This window comes from Lemur catta, chromosome X (genome assembly GCF_020740605.2).
Source record: "Lemur catta isolate mLemCat1 chromosome X, mLemCat1.pri, whole genome shotgun sequence".
Taxonomy (NCBI): Eukaryota; Metazoa; Chordata; class Mammalia; order Primates; family Lemuridae; genus Lemur; species Lemur catta.
Window position 1 is genome coordinate 24,055,701 of NC_059155.1, and position 16,554 is coordinate 24,072,254.

The 16,554-nt window shown below is 39.9% G+C and overlaps 1 protein-coding gene across 10 annotated transcripts in view; it reads right to left on the reverse strand.

The window, feature by feature from the left end:
* THOC2 (THO complex 2) overlaps window positions 1-14,318 on the reverse strand; it is a 112,803-nt gene extending 98,485 nt beyond the window's left edge. For 9 of the 10 annotated variants that reach the window (XR_006731785.1, XR_006731786.1, XM_045538827.1 and 6 more), the window contains exon 1: window positions 14,188-14,310. Coding sequence is in view for 8 of the 10 variants with exons in the window: in XM_045538827.1 (XP_045394783.1) it covers window positions 14,188-14,258 (71 nt within the window). In the remaining 2 variants the exon portion in view is untranslated. Of the gene's footprint in view, window positions 1-14,187 lie in introns of all 10 variants that reach the window. The other variant, XM_045538819.1, reaches the window with a different exon arrangement.
* Between the last annotated feature and the right edge of the window lie 2,236 nt (window positions 14,319-16,554).

The window sequence follows — 16,554 nt, forward strand, 5'->3', positions numbered from 1 at the left end:
AAAAAAAAAAAAACAGAAATAGGCAGGGCATGGTGGTTCACAGCTGTAATCCCAGCACTTTGGGAGGGCGAGGGAGGAGGATCCCTTGAGTCCAGAAGTTCAAGACCAGCCTGGGCAACATAGTGAGAACCTGTCTCTACAAAATGTAAAAAAATTAGCCAAGCCTGGTGGCGCATGCCCAACTTATACATAAGTGCTGAAAGAGCCAGGTGCAGTGGCACATGCCTTTAATACCAGCTACTTGGGAGGCTGAGGCAGGAAGATCACCTGGGCCCAGGAATTAAAGGTTACAGTGAGCTATGATTACACCACTATACTCCAGCCTGAGCAACAGAGCAAGACCCTGTCTCTAAAAAACAGCAAAGAGGGAGTATTATGAACGATTATATGCCAACAAAATGGATAACCTAGAACAAATGGATAAATTCCTAGAAACATACAACCTACCAAGGCAGAATCATGAAGAAATAGAAAATCAGAAGTGGCCGGGTGCACTGGCTCACACCTATAATCCTAGCACTCTGGGAGGCAGAGGCGGGAGCATCACTTGAGGTCAGCAGTTTGAGACCAGCCTGAGCAATAGCGAGACCCTGTCTCTACTAAAAATAGAAAAAAATTAGCTGGGCAACTAAAAATAGAAAAAAAATTAGCTGGGTGTGGTGGTGTGCACCTGTAGTCCCAGCTACTTGGGAGGCTTAAGCAGGAGGATTGCTTGAGCCCAGGAGTTTGAGGTTGCCGTGAGCTAGGCTGATGCCACGGCACTCTAGCCTGGGCAACAGAGTAAGACTCTGTCTCGAAAAAGAAAAAGAAAAAAGAAAAGGAAAAAAAGGAAATCTGAACAAATCTATAACTAGTGAAATTTAATCAGCAATCAGAAACCTACCAACAAAGCAAAGCCAGGGACCAGATGGCTTCACTGGTACATTTTACCGAACATTTAAAGAAGAATTAATGCCAATCCTTTCAAACTCTTCCCCAAAATTGGACAGGACAGAGTACTTCCAAACTTATTTTATAAGGCCAGCATTTCTAGGATAAAGCCAGAAAGACATTACAAGAAAATTACAAACCAATATCTTTGATGCATATAGATGCAAAAATCCTCAACAATACACTAGAAAACTGAATTCAACAGTATATCAAAAGGATCATACACCATGACCAAGTGTGATATATATCCCTGGGATACAAGATTGTTCAACATATGAAAATTCATCAATGTGAAATACCACATTAACAGAACAAAGGACAAAAAGTATACAATCACTTCAAGAGATGCAGAAAAACCTTTTGACAAAATTCAACACTATTTCATGATAAAAAAAACTCAACAAACTAGTAATAGAAGGAAATTACCTCAGCATAATAAAGGCCATATATAAAAAGCCCACTGATAACATCATACTCAATGGAAGTCCCAGACAGAGCAATTAGACAAAAAAAGGAAATAAAAGGCCTCCAAATCAGAAAGGAAAAAATAAAATTATCTCTGTTCACAGATGGCATGATCTTCTATGTAGAAAACACTAAAGATCCCACCCCCCCCCAAAAAAAAAACCTGTTGGAACTAATAAATTCAGTAAAACTGCAGGCTACAAAATCAACATGAGAAATTCAGTTGTGCTTCTATGCAGCAAAAATGAACAATCCAAAAGGGAAAGTAAGACAACAATCCCATTTACAACAGCATCAAAAAGAATAAAGTACTTAGGAATCAACATCACCAAAGAGGCAAAAGATCTGTACCCTGAAAACTACAAAATGTTCCTAAAAGACATTAAAGACACAAAAAAGTGGAAAGGCATCCTATGTTCATGGACTAGAAGTCTTAACATTGTTAAAATTTTCATACTACCCAAAGTGATCTACAGATTCCCATGCTATCCCTATTGAAATCCCAATGGCATTTCTTTTTCAGAAATATAAAAAACAATCCTAAAATACATATGAAACCACAAAAGACCCCGAACAGCCAAAACAATCTTGAGAAATACAAACAAAACTGGAGGCCTCACGCTTCCCAATTTCAAAAAGTATTACAAACCTACACTAATCAAAACAGTATGGTATTGACATAAAGACAGACATATTGACCAATGGGATGGAATAAAGAGCCCAGAAGTAAACCCAACTGATCTTTGACAAGGGTGCCAAGAATACACAATAGGGAAATGATGGTCTCTTCAACAGTGGTGCTGGGAAAACTGGATGTTCACATGTCAAAGAATGAAACTGAGGCCGGGCGTGGTGGCTCACACCTGTAATCCTAGCACTCTGGGAGGCCAAGGCAGGTGGATCATTTGAGCTCAGGAGTTCGAGACCACCCTTAGCACGACCCTGAGCAAGAGCAAGACCCCGTCTCTACTAAAAAAACAGAAAGAAATTAGCTGGACAACTAAAAATATGTACAGAAAAAATTAGCCGAGCATGGTGGCACATGCCTGTAATCCCAGCTACTCGGGAGGCTGAGGCAGGAGGATTGCTTGAGCCCAGGAGTTTGAGGTTGCTATGAGCTAGGCTGACGCCACGGCACTCTAGCCCAGGCAACAGAGTGAGACTCTGTCTCAAAAAAAAAAAAAAAAAAAGAATGAAACTGAACCATACACAAAAATAAACTCAAAATGCATTAAAGACATAAACATAAGACCTGAAACTGTAAAACTCCTAGAAGAAAAATTAGGGGGAAAACTTCATGACATCAGTCTTGGCGATGATTTCTTGGATATGACATCAAAAGCACAGGCAACAAAAGCAGAAATGGACAAGTGGGGCTACATCAAACTAGAACAGCAAAGGAAGCACAGCAAAGGAAGCAATCAACAGAGTGAAAAGGCAACCAATAGAATAAAGGAAATATTTATCTGACATGGGGTTAAAACCCAAAACATAAGGAACACCAACAACTCAACAGCAAAAAATAAACAACATGATCAAAAATGGTCAAAAGACTTGAGTAGACATTTACCCAAAGATAACATACAAATGGCCAACAAGCTATATGAAAAGGTGCTCAAGATCACCAATCATCAGGGAAATGCAAAGCAAAACCACAATATCATCTCACACCTGTCAGGATGATCATTAATTTAAAAAAAATAAACAAAGTGTTAGAGATAATGTGGAGAAACTGAACTCCTGTGCACTGCTGGTGGGAATGTAAAATGATGTAGCCACTATGGAAAACAGCATGAAGATTCCTCAAAAAATTAAAAATGTAACTACCATAAGATCCAGCAATCCCACTTCTGGGTATTTATCCAAAAGAATTCTAATCAGAATTTCAAAGAGATTATCGGTACTCTCATGTTCATTATAGCTTTATTCACAACAGCCAAGAGGCAGAAACAACCTAATGTCCATCGACAGAAGAATGAATAAAGAAAATATGTATATATGAGAAATGGAACATTATCCAGCCACAAAAATGAAGGAAATCCTTTCATGTGCTACAACATGGCTGAACCCTGAGGACAGTATGCTAAGTGAAATAAGCCAATCTCAGAAGGACAAACACCACATGATTCCACTTACATGAAGTAACTAAAGTCATCAAAGTCACAGAAGCAAAAAGTAGCATGGTGCTTGCCAGAGGCTGGGGAGGAGGGAAAATGGGGAGTTACTATTTAATGGGTATAAAGTTTCAGTCATGGAATTTGAAAAAGATCTAGACAACTGCTATATAACATTGTGCTTAGAGTTAACAATCCTGTACTATTCGATTAAAATTGTTAAGAAGGTAAATGTTATGTTTTTTACCACAATGAACAAGTTATTTAAAAAGCTATTTTTAATTTTATTAAATCCTGAGCCCTGAGAACATGTCTTTTTTTTTTTTTTTTTTAAAGAACACATCCTCTTAAGTCTATCTGATGAAGGCCAGGCGTGGTGGTTCATGCCTGTAATCCCAGCACTTTGGGAGGCCAAGGCAGGAGAATCATTTGAGGTCAGGAGTTCGAGACTAGCCTGGGCAATACTATGAGACCCCACTTGTACAAAAAATTTTTTTAATTAGCTGGGCATGGTGGTGCACACCTGTAGTCCCACCTACTTGAGAGGCTGAGTTGGGAGGATCACTTGAGCCCAAGAGTTCAAGGTTGCAGCGAGCTATGATTGTGCCACTATACTCCAGCTTGAGCAACAAAACAAGACCCTGTCTCTTAAAAAGTCTGTGACAAGATGAGAAGTTCACATAAAGAATTCCTGTCACACACCCAAATACTATGGCTGTCTACAGGAAAAGCACTTGCGCAATTGTTTGAATTGTAAGCTGAACTGTTACAGCAAGTGGTATAGTGAGTGGTCCCGAGGACAAACTGAGCAGCACATGGAGAGTCAGAGAATCAAGGTTTATTTGCTGGCGGGCTCAGAGGGGTCTCGTCATTAAATTTTGAGCCCTGTCTACCCAATTTTTCCCACTTTTATTAAGTCGGGGTGATCCAGGGGTGGGGTCTCAGGTGACTAATGTCTGTCAGGTAATAGGTTGATTGATGTGTCAGGTAAAAGTTAATATTATGTTGATGCACCAGGTAATAGGATAGTTGTTGCACTAGGTAATAGGTTTAGTGTTATGCTGATGTGCCAGGGAATAGATTAGTTGATGGGCCAGGTGTTAGGTTAGTATTATGTTGATACGGGTCTTCTGTGAAGGGTGGGGATCTCAGGTGGCTGTTGTGTTAAATAGTAGATGGGGGTTTTCCTTATCAGAACTAGCTTGTTTTTATGGAACACCATTTTTCACTTAAAAGGACGACTAACGGACAAATTATGGTTATTCACGCATGAGTCTTTGGCAGGCATTTTCTCAAAAATGAACCAAGTGAGCCTGTCACTTCAAAGAAAATAGTATTTCTTGGCAATGATAAAATTAAGCTGCACACAAAAACCAGAATTTTGGAAAACTTGTCTCTGCTGCCACAGGATTGACTACCTCCCAATTCATAGAGTTTCCTGATTAGTTTAGCGATGATAATAAAGAATGATTTTTTGATATTATACAATGAAGTGTGTCAGTATTTGGAAGAGCTACAACATAATTCAGTAAACCAATATTTTCCAACTGACCAATGCATAAAATTGCAAAACAATGCATGAGTAAAAGATCCATTCCAAGTGAAAGAGAGGTGTTGAGCCCTTTTGCGGGGAGCATAGCTAACTCCCCGCAGAGAGGTAAATGGATTTTAATTTAACAAAGCAAAACTGTTCACTGATACAGTTTCGGATTTGACGTTGCAACAAACCATCAAGAAACTACCACTCGATAGTAGTTTATTTGCCATGACATCAAAGAAGAACATGCATAATTATCCAAAAAAGCTAAGAAAATTTTCCTCCTGCAACTACCTATCTGTGTGAGGCTGGATTTTCTTCGTATACTTCAACAACAATCACATATTGCAACCCCTACCTCACAGCAAAAAGCAACACCAGGTAGATAAGACATAAAAATGATAAGAAAATTAGGTTTCCAGAAGATTATAGAGTTATTGGAGTCAAGAAAGACTGATTAAACACCAAAAATATTAATCATGAAGCAAATGATTGATAAATTTGACTACATTAAAATTAATAATTTCTATTCACTAAAAGTCAACAATAGTGGATATGTAAGCCAAAGAATAAGAAAAGATAGTTGTAATACATACAGTGTAACACACAAAAGGCCCAAATACAGAGACTATATACAGAACCTCTACAAATCAATGAAAGAAATACAAACAACTCAATAGAACAGGCAAAGAGATAATAAAGAAGCCCTTCACGGCCCAGCGCAGTGGCTCAAGCCTGTAATCCTAGGACTGTGGGAGGCCAAGGGGAGAGGATGGTGTTAGAACCGGTTCCCCGTTCGGCCCCAGGAACAGAGTGGCAGAGTCCAAGGCTGCAAAAGGCAAAGGAGTTTATTGGCTGGCTCGAGCCAGGGTCCAAGTCCCAGAGCACCAACGCAGTGGTCTCTTTACGAACTAGGACCCCCCCCAGGGTAAAAACTAAGCTTTTATGCCTTTCAGTAGGTTACATACGCTGTGCACACCATTCCCCCTCCCCCCTTAGTTCATTTGCTCCTTCAAAGGTGGCTTGATCAAGTTGTCTCCTGATTGGTTGGCTCCAAGGTGCTCCACGTCCCAATACTTTTCCAGCTGTTTTGCAGAGTCATTGGGTGGGAAGAGGAGGACTCGTCCAGGAACTCATGACTTAGGCCCACCCGTCTTGGGGAAACCGAAACTTAGGCCTGTGTCAGGAGATTCAGCCTGTCACGGAGTCACTCCTGCTCCCCCCTCTGCCCTTCAATGGCTTGAGCTCAGGAGTTTGAGACCAGCCTGAGCAAGAGCAAGACCCTATCTCTACCAAACATAGAAAAATTAGCCAGGCTTCATGGCATGCACCTGTAGTCCTGGCTATTGAGAGGCTGAGGAAGGAGTATCACTTGAGCCCAGGAGTTTGAGGTTGCAGTGAACCATGACAATGCCACTGCACTCTACCAGGGCGACAGAGTAAGACTCTGTCTCAAAAAAAAAGCCCTTCACAAAAGAAATCACAACCAAATGACTAGTAACATATAAAAAGATACTCATGAAAATATAAGCCACAGTAAAATAATATTACATATATATATTAACAAAAATTTTAAAGTCTGACAATATTAAATGTTAGTGAGGATGTGAAACAAGGTCAAATCCCATGCACTGTTGGTGAGAGACTATAGTGAAATACTTTGGCAGTATCTAACAGAGCTTAAGTAATCCATAATCCAGAGATTCTGCACTTAAGTATATACTCCACAAGAACACATGCTTGTATCTAAGACAATTGTATACAAATGTTTCTATTGGCAATGTTGGTGGTAATAGCAAAACACTAGAAATAACAAAAATGTTACACAATGGAATATCTTGCAACTATGAAAATGAATGACTGCAAACATGCAACAACATGAATGGATCCTAAAGATACAACTGTTCAGCAAAAGCAGCCAGATACAATAGGATACATACTTAATGACTTTATTTACATGAAGTTTAAGAACAAACTTATTAGGTAGTAAAACTATAAAGAGCAAGGAAGAGAAAAACAGCAGATATCAGACAATATTTACCATAGGGGTTGCGGGGGAGGTTGGAAACCTTTGATCAGAAAGGGAGGTTATGTTGCCTTGACCTGGGTACAAGTTAGGTGGGTATGCATTCCACAGTGATTCTTTAAGCTCTACATTTAGGTTTTACACACTTCTCTGTATTTTTGTTACATTTTACAATTTAGAAAAAAAAATATTCTTCTTACAAGTTACACAAGGCTTTAAAGAAAATGAAGACAAACCAATGAATTCATATACAAAAGTTTCCTACTCTTATATCCAGTTATACTTTTAAGACATATAAAATCTGCTTATATATTACATCTAAGGCTAAATATGATGCCACATTACAACCATCCACAGAGAGATTATCTTCTTTGCAGATTACACATACCCTTGCAGCTCACCTCTGTCTTCTGATTATTTCAATACTCCATCATCAGGATGAGCAGGATAAGGTTGTTAAAAGTCAACAGAATAAAATTCTGCTAGTCAACAATCCTTGTAAGTCTCTCAAAGTTATTTTCAAAACCAAAGATTAAAAAGGCCAATGGAGAGCAATTACTAAATTAAATCTGCATAGTTTGAAATCTCATTTAGCTATTAGTTTTTAACCACCTCTCACTGAAAAGAAATTCTTCTGAGAGCACCTTACAAATGGTAAAATAAACTGGTTTAAGTTTAATTCCAAGTACTTTCAACTACTTCCCTGGAGAACTAGATAAGCCTCCCTTCTAATTTCACAAAATATGTTAAACCTACTGCAAGGCTATCTGGAATATAAAACAAAATCAATCTTCCTTCCAGTAGGTAACATAGAAATAACATCTGCTTCAGACTATCATCAGAGAATATAACCTAAAAATGCCTGCCATCTTCCTCTTTTGTTGAAAGTAAATATATAAGAAAGTGAATCAAGATTATTTCAATATTTATTATGAAGTATTAAAACAATTCCTTCTTGCAGTTCTCACTACCCCTATAGGTTCAATTCCCTTTAGAATGTAATAGCAGGAAGCATCATGTCTTTGACAGAAGAATTTAACAGAATCAAATAACTCATCTTTCCCTTTGTACTCAGGCTACTAAAATGCAAGGACAAATATTCCTTTGTATAGAAAAAGGAGGGAGAAGAGGAAAAGAAGAGAAAGGAAAGGAAAGAGAGAGAGAGAAAAAGAAAGGGAAAAGAGAGAGAGAAAGCTAGATGATTTTTTAAAATTTCTTCTTGTGGCAAATTCAAATTTGTTCCCTCACAATTTCAACAGCTTCATTTTCTATTTGTTTTAACAATCTTAATGTACATCTCTTGCAATAAGCCTTCCAATAGTTCAGAGAAGGAGTTGATAGTGTCCCAAACTCCTACCTAATGGTACAGTCATCATTACATAACTTTAAGAAATAACTGAAATATAATTCTATATTGTCAGTCACCAGGCCACAAACATTCATTAGAATGCAGATGACAATGTCATCATGAACTATTAATTAAGGAACTCAAAGATTTGCTCAGATCGTATAAGGAATCATTGATAGATTATTAGGATAAGGCAATTTGCTTGCATAACAGATACTTATATTTCCATAGTATAAAACAAGTATTCCTTAGTTATAGGAGAAAACTAAAAACAATCTCTAAGAAGTTTCCCCCAATAGGTAATCTGTGCTCTTCTCCCTAAGTAATCCACTAATAGAAGACCATCAAGTATCCTTAAAGAAGCAATTCTGTTTCTGAATGTTGCATTTGTTTTACTACACACCTGTAACAATTTTAGTACTCTCACCTAAATTATAGGGTGGAGAACAAAACTAACTCCAACAGTTGTCCATTTTAATATGGCTTATAAATAATCAAATTTTCTATCTCAGTCCAATTCAAACTATTATTGTAACCCCTTCATAATATCCAAATATTTGAGTTTGCCATTTTTTCCACTTTTAAAACAGTTTAGTGCTATTGTGGAGATATTGTCTCAGGTCTTTGAGAACAAGGACAGAATCTACTTTTTTTCTGTCAAAGATTTATCAAAAACTGAATAAAATGTCATAAGTTCTTCCAAGGACTGAAAAGGTATTTGTGAATACTTCTTAATATGAGTATTTAGCTTTTCACCTTACTTGCTCCCATTTTCCAGTTGAAAGGAAACACAACATAAGCCTTGAACTACTTGATTATGCTCACATCTCAAAGTTTGCTTCACACATAAAAGGCTGATATTCACCTGGGCTTCACTTTTAATTCTTAAAAACAAGACAACAAAAACAGTTAAATTTAGTTAAGCAAAGTGTTACCTCTATCATCATTGTCAGAACAGAGACATCACCCACAAAAATGAATGTTGGGCCAAAATAGTTTTATCTTGTGAAAACATGCATTTATGAGAAAAGGAAATGTTAGAAAAGACAACAGAAGTTTCTGCACTTACAATAGGAAAAAGCACAAGTATATTAATAGCACTTACTCTAACATAACATTTAAGCATTATAGAATAATTTTAAGAAACAAAGCATGCAGTAACCTAGACAATCTCCTGATATTTCTTCAATGTTTTCTAAAGAATGCATTTCTCTTCCCAGGAAAAGAGATCAAGACTTATACTTAGCTCGTGAATACAGGTTGAAATGAGAAATTAAATGCCAAATGAAAACTAAGACATCAAGAAATTAGGCTGAATTTACAGCAACTTTTGGGGAGGGAGGACTCAATCACCAAGACTAAAAAGTCTTAGAATGATTACATCACGCCCTCCTATTCCCTCCAAGAGATTCAGGTCAGACGACATTTATTTATTTATTTATTTATTTATTTATTTTGAGACAGAGTGTCACTTTGTTGCCCTGGCTAGAATGAGTGCCGTGGCATCAGCCTAGCTCACAGCAACCTCAAACTCCTGGGCTCAAGCGATCCTACTGCCTCAGCCTCCCGAGTAGCTGGGACTACAGGCATGCGCCACCATGCCCGGCTAATTTTTTCTATATATATATTTTAGTCGGCCAGCTAATTTCTTTCTATTTTTAGTAGAGACGGGGTCTCGCTCTTGCTCAGGCTGGTCTCGAACTCCTGACCTCGAGCGATCCACCCGCCTCGGCCTCCCAGAGTGCTAGGATTACAGGCGTGAGCCACCGCGCCCGGCCTAGACGACATTTATTGAACATCCAAATGTACTTAGATAAATGTCAAATCATTTAGTACTCGCAGAACAAAAAGAATGGCAACCAAAACATTTGGAAATTAAATTTTAAAACAAACTTTTTAAGCTTTAAAAAAATCAGGGAAGACCTAACAAAAATTTCTATTGGGATACGTAAAATTTTTTAAAGAAAAAGAAATACGTTCTTCAAATAGATGATACTCAACAAATGCAAGTATTTCAAAATTAGACCAAGTATTGACATGAGGCTAGCACCTTCAGATTAAGAACTTCCAATATCAATCTTCCATTAAGGTTGCATGTGACAAAGAAATGCTGAGTTCACTGTGTTAATGACTTCTACTAAAAACAGAATTCTCCACTGGATCTACCAGTACATGCAAGTTTATTAGTTTAATCATGTCAAGTTCTATGCTAATATAAAATCATCAAGAAACTAAAACACTAATTCCAAAATTAAAGTGATTAAATACATATCTTGCATATGCTGCAGGATTTCAGAGAGTTTGCATTTAGATGTAAGTATTACTGGACAATTACATTTCGGTAGTCCTTTGCCCTTCTGATATATCTCTTGGAAAAGATCACTTTAAGAGTTCTATAATTTATCATTAAAAACGTAATTGGTATCTCTGGAAACATAATAGGGTATCTAGGTATGTGATGGACTGACCATTCAGATAGGCAAAATACAGTTTTCCTTTTCTCCTTAATTACCTAACAAAACATTCTTCAAAGCCAAGACCTTCCATCTAATAAACAGCTGCTTTCCATAAGATACAATTAAAACTTTGCCTTCTCTAAAAATTACAAAATGTCCAATACATTTCATATGTTACTTTTAACACTATGAAACCAAAGCAGACAACCACTCCTAGAAAGACTTATGCTGGTAAGAAGTGACAGACTAGAAATGAACTAACGACCTCATAAAATGCATCATATATTTTTCTTTTCTTTTTTTTTCCAAGACAGAGTCTCACTCTGTTGCCCAGGCTAGAGTGCCATGGCGTCAGCCTAGCTCACAGCAACCTCAAACACCTGGGCTCAAGCGATCCTCCTGCCTCAACCTCCTGAGTAGCTGGGGCTACAGGCATGCGCCACCATGCCCAGCTAATTTTTTCTCTATATCTTTTTAGTTGTCCATATAATTTCCTTCTATTTTTAGTAGAGACGGGGTCTCACTCTTGCTCAGCCTGTCCTCAAACTCCTGAGCTCAAATGATCCACCCACCTCGGCCTCCCAGAGTGCTAGGATTACAGGCATGAGCCACCATGCCCGGCCCATCATATATTTTTTAAAAGATAATTTTCAGTCAAGTTAAAACTCATCTGCTAATTTGTTAAAAAGGAAAAATTCACCCAAGATATAATTTTAAATATTGGTCATATTCTAAAAGCCAATCTCTAAATGGATTCACTAATAATTTGGTGGTATGACTACTTTCATTTCCAGTTGCTATTTTATATTTAAAAGGCTGTTTCCAGACAAAGGAAAGGGGGTTTTTTGTAATATATTTACAACATCATTTGTTCTGTCTAAAAAAGTGAAAACATTAACATCTATCCTTAGCAAAAATACAAAACTCCCAAGGTAGGCTATATAGTTTTCACAGAGGGAAAAGAAAGCAAATAAATGAAAACTAAGTACTGGATGGTGATGTGTTTGACTATTTAAAATAGCTCATTATGTCACACAACAACTTTAAATTCTCTACACAGAATACAATTATAAAACTGACTATACCGATTTGAATCTAATATAATTCAAACCACATTCCACAAGCCATGCAATCACTACATAAATGTAAGTCCTAATAACAGTTTTTAAGCACCTCTTCACACACATGAACTATGATGGGTAGCATGGACCATATAAATACGCATAAAATGAACCCAAAATTCCATTTTAGCTAGGTATTTCAAACTCCTATATCACTTCTTCTCCAACCACTGCCACTCACAAGCCAAGCAAAATTTTACCTCTAGCCCTAATACCACTCATTCTAAGGTGGGACCAGTAAAACTGTCAAAAACAGCAGCTGAAATGAGAAAGCTGAACAATCTACAATGATGACAGCCCCTAAATAAAGGCGCTGGCTTCATAAGTAAACAAAACTACAATGAACTGATTTATCAGGTTTTAGGGATTACCATAATATGGATGAAGATGATGGTTTGGTTGTGTAACTTCCCATCCTGCCTTGAGGGACTTGACAGCTATCTATGAACCAGCACTTACAAAGATTTGGAAAATGTTCCCAACAGTGAAAAATGAATGTTTATCAAATAGTCTTCTCTGTCAGTTAATAAACCAATAAACACTCTAAGCATATGCTGAGGGAGGGAGGTTGAACCAAAAGAAATATAAGACATAGTCTCTATCCTTCAAGGGCCTCTCAATTCATTAGAGTACAAGAGTAAATACACATGAAGGAGTCAGAGACCAATTAATTGCTAACCTGAGTGGTACAGTCTTCAAGTGCATGAGCTGTCCTGAGAAGTTTAAATATCTAAAGGTTGGAATAATATTACTTTTAATAGCTATCACTTGAGCACTTACTATAAGCCAAGTGCTTTACAGGCATGATTTAGTCTTCACAACAATCCTTTGAGTAGAGTACTTATTATTCCCAATTTACTCAAGGGGAAACAGTGGTTAAGGAACTTACCCAAGGTCACTCAGCTAGTTAAGTAGCTAAGATGACCGCTTATTCAGGCAATTCTACAGCTCATACAGTTAAGACTTCATAAAGCAGTGCGCGGCGGGGGGAGGGAGGAGGGAGAGGAAGCCATATAAGCTGGCAATATTACAAGCCCAAGATCGGGCAACGCGTTCCCCATGTTTCGTTCCAAGTAACGAAGTTCCAATGATTCATATCTTTCGCACCAGCAACTGTAAACTGGCTGCACCGGGCGCGCGGGGGGGGGGGGGGGCGGATAACGACAAAAATGGCCAACAAGGGTTCATCTCATCCAGGGTTGTTGAGCTTTAGCTTCCAAAGCGATTCAGAGAAGGAAATTAGAAATAAGTTCTTTGTTTTTAAATCTGTGGCTTACTTTGCCACTTAAAAGATTTTTCCCCGGGGCAGGGAGGGGAGCGGTGAAATTTTGGTCAAGGAAACCGTGGGCATGGCAAATTACTGTTTTTTGTATTACCGGGGAAAAACAAGTTTTATGACTAAGGGAAGCGCGTTATCCTAGGTACTGGAAAAGCTTGGAGAGTTGCCAGAATTAGTTGCAGTCCCAGGACAAAATGGGGTTTAGGAAACATTTAGTGGCAAAAGTTGAATCCAAGCCGAAATAGCTGTAAGGTGAAAAGACTGAGCAAAGAAATTCCGGTAGGTCTTCAGGGAAAGTGACAATGTCTGCCACATTTGCCCGCGGTGACAAGCTGGGACAGCCAAGAGACCGCCCCCTGGGAGAACGAGAGGTGCCAAGCCAGGCTGTTAGCAAAGCCCCGGGCTTCGCTGCAGCGAGCAGAGAGGAGGGAAGGCAGTCGGGAACGGTTCGACCTCCTCGGACTTTGGGCAGAGCAGGTGCCAGGCTCCAAACTCCGGAGTCGAACGAGTGCAAAGTCAAGAAATGGGATAGAGAGAGATGAAAGCGCCCTGGCATGGCCCCATAAAGAGAAAGGAGCCAAGTGAGCTCCAGAGAAGAGAGGGACAAAAAGAGACCGAGCGGAAGCGCAGGGACCCAAAGGTGCAAAACGGGAGTTCTGCTAAGAAGCTAAAGGGAGCTGAGCTACCACGGGCAGCAGGCATTTCTGGGAGGCCAGGGAAGGAAGGAGGTCGGCGGCGGTTCACAGCACCTCTTCTCCCCGAGTTCGAAACTCCTAGCCAACCATCCAACGCCCGCCGCCCAGGTGGGGGAGGGGGTACATCTTCCCCCACAACCTCCCACCACACGGGAGAGTGCGGCCAATGCCCTGGCCCTGCCTGGCTGTGCGCCCGCCTCCGGCCCGAACACTCACAATTCGCCTCTCCCTGATTTCTCCCAATTCTTTATCCACTCTGCGGGAACCACCACGGTTGCAGACGCCATCTTCCCCTCACTAGTAGCAAAAGCCCGGATGTGTAGCACGCGAGCAAGGGGTCAAAGGGGAGCACCGCCCACGAGGAATGCCGGGAGCTGTGAGTTCGGTTTTTGATTTCCCGCCCCGTCTTCCTCCCCACCCCGCGGAAGCTCGAGACCGGGCCGCCAACGAAGTGGACTAGACCCGTGGGCCCTCCCGCAAAGTGACTATGCTGGTTGCGCCCTCCACAGTCCTCGCTTTCACTTCCCTTTAGAACAAGAACAATGCCATCCCCGTGCTGACTCGTAGCCCTTGTCCTCTTCTGTAATATCTACCCCCGACCACTAATTCGAAGATGTTATTTTTCAAGCACCTAGTATGTGCTGGACACTGGGGATAGAGAAATAATAAGCCATGGATGCATGCCTTCAATGAGCTCACAGTCCGTGGGAAAGAGAATATAAGCAGATAAATTACAGTGAGCCCTGCTGACAGCTGAAATAAATTAATCGGGGGGGGGTAGCCACTGACTTTTTGCTACTATAAAATGCAATCTAGCCCTGGGAAACACGTGGATCCCTGAGTTCTGATACCTTACTGTGTCTGCTGGCTAACATTGTTACTTTAGGTTACACTAGGAGGCTCAAGAATGAGAAACAAAATGTTTGAATTAGTCTCAAAGTATCTCTCCACAAGATACTTATTATTTCAAAGGGCAAAGTAGAAACTTTACAATGGGGAAACATGCCGGACACCCTCCTAACTATGCGATGAAAATAAATTACCCCAGAAACGAGACAAATGGACGTTTGTGACTCCTAATGAGGGGCTAAGAAAAACATAATCAAGGCCGGGCGCGGTTGCTCACGCCTGTAATCCCAGCACTCTGGGAGGCCGAGGTGGGTGGATCGCTCAAGGTCAGGAGTTCGAGACCAGCCTGAGCAAGAGCGAGACCCCGTCTCTACTAAAAATAGAAAAATTATATGGACGGCTAAAAATATATATAGAAAAAATTAGCCGGGCATGGTGGCACATGCCTGTAGTCCCAGCCACTCGGGAGGCTGAGGCAGTAGGATCGCTTGAGCCCAAGTTTGAGGTTGCTGTGAGCGAGGCTGACGCCACGGCTCCCTAGCCAGGGTGACAGAGTGAGACTCTGTCTCAAAAAAAAAAAGGCGACTTCTCCCTCTCTCAGGACTCGTGAACCTCGCCCGGGCCCCTCTTTTGGGACCGTTACCTCGAAAAAAGAGTTAAAAAAAAGAAAAACATAATCAATTTGTAGTATTAATCATGCCAAAAATTGTATAACTTGAATTTAGTCATGAAGGAACATCAAACGAACCCATATTGAGGGACAGTCTGCAAAATTACAGGCTTGCACTCTTTGAAATTATCAAGGTCATGGAAGAGAGAAACAGGAATTCTTCCAGAGTAGTGGAGACAGCAGACAGGATAACTGATTCCCAGCCAGAAACAAAACATTTTTCGTTTGCTATAAATAGTATTATTGGAACAATTGACCAAATTTGAATATCTGTAGATTAAGGAATAATATTGTATCAGTGGTAATTTTTTTATTTTAATACTTGTAATGTTAGCTAAGAGGAAATCCCTATTTTAAGAAAACACTCACTGAAATATTTAGAGATAACGGGGCATTATTTTGCAACTTACTCTAAAATGTTTCAGAAAAAGCTAATAGGTTGATTAAGCAAATGTAAAATATTAACGCTTTAGGAATCTGGATTGAAGTTCTGTAAATAATCCTCCTCAAACTATACCACTTTAGTATGCTGATTACTTCAAACTCAGGGCACTTGGGAAAGAGCAAATGCTGGGAGGCACTTTCTCTGAACTTCTCTTATCTGCCTAAAGTCAGATCCTCCAAAACTAACTCAACTGTCATGAATTCCCTCCCCAGAAATCTCATAAACCAGGGAAGAGCAAACAGGAGAGGAGACTGGAGATTGACATCACACCCATACAGACTTTTTTTTTTTTTCTTTTTTGAGACAGAGTCTTGCTCTGTTGCCGGGCCTAGAGTGCAGTGGTGTCAGCCTAGCTCACAGCAACCTCAAACTCCTGGGCTCAAGCGATCCTACTGCCCCAGCCTCCCGAGTAGTTGTGACGACAGGCACTCTCCACCACCCTGGCTAATTTTTTTTTTGTTTCTATTTTTAGTTGCCTGGCTAATTTTTTCTATTTTTAGTAGAGATGGGTTCTTGCTCTTGCTCAGGCTGATCTCGAACTCCTGACCGCAAGCGATCCTCCCACCTCAGCCTCCCAGAATGCTAGGATCACAGGCGTGAGTCACCTCACCCAGGGGCC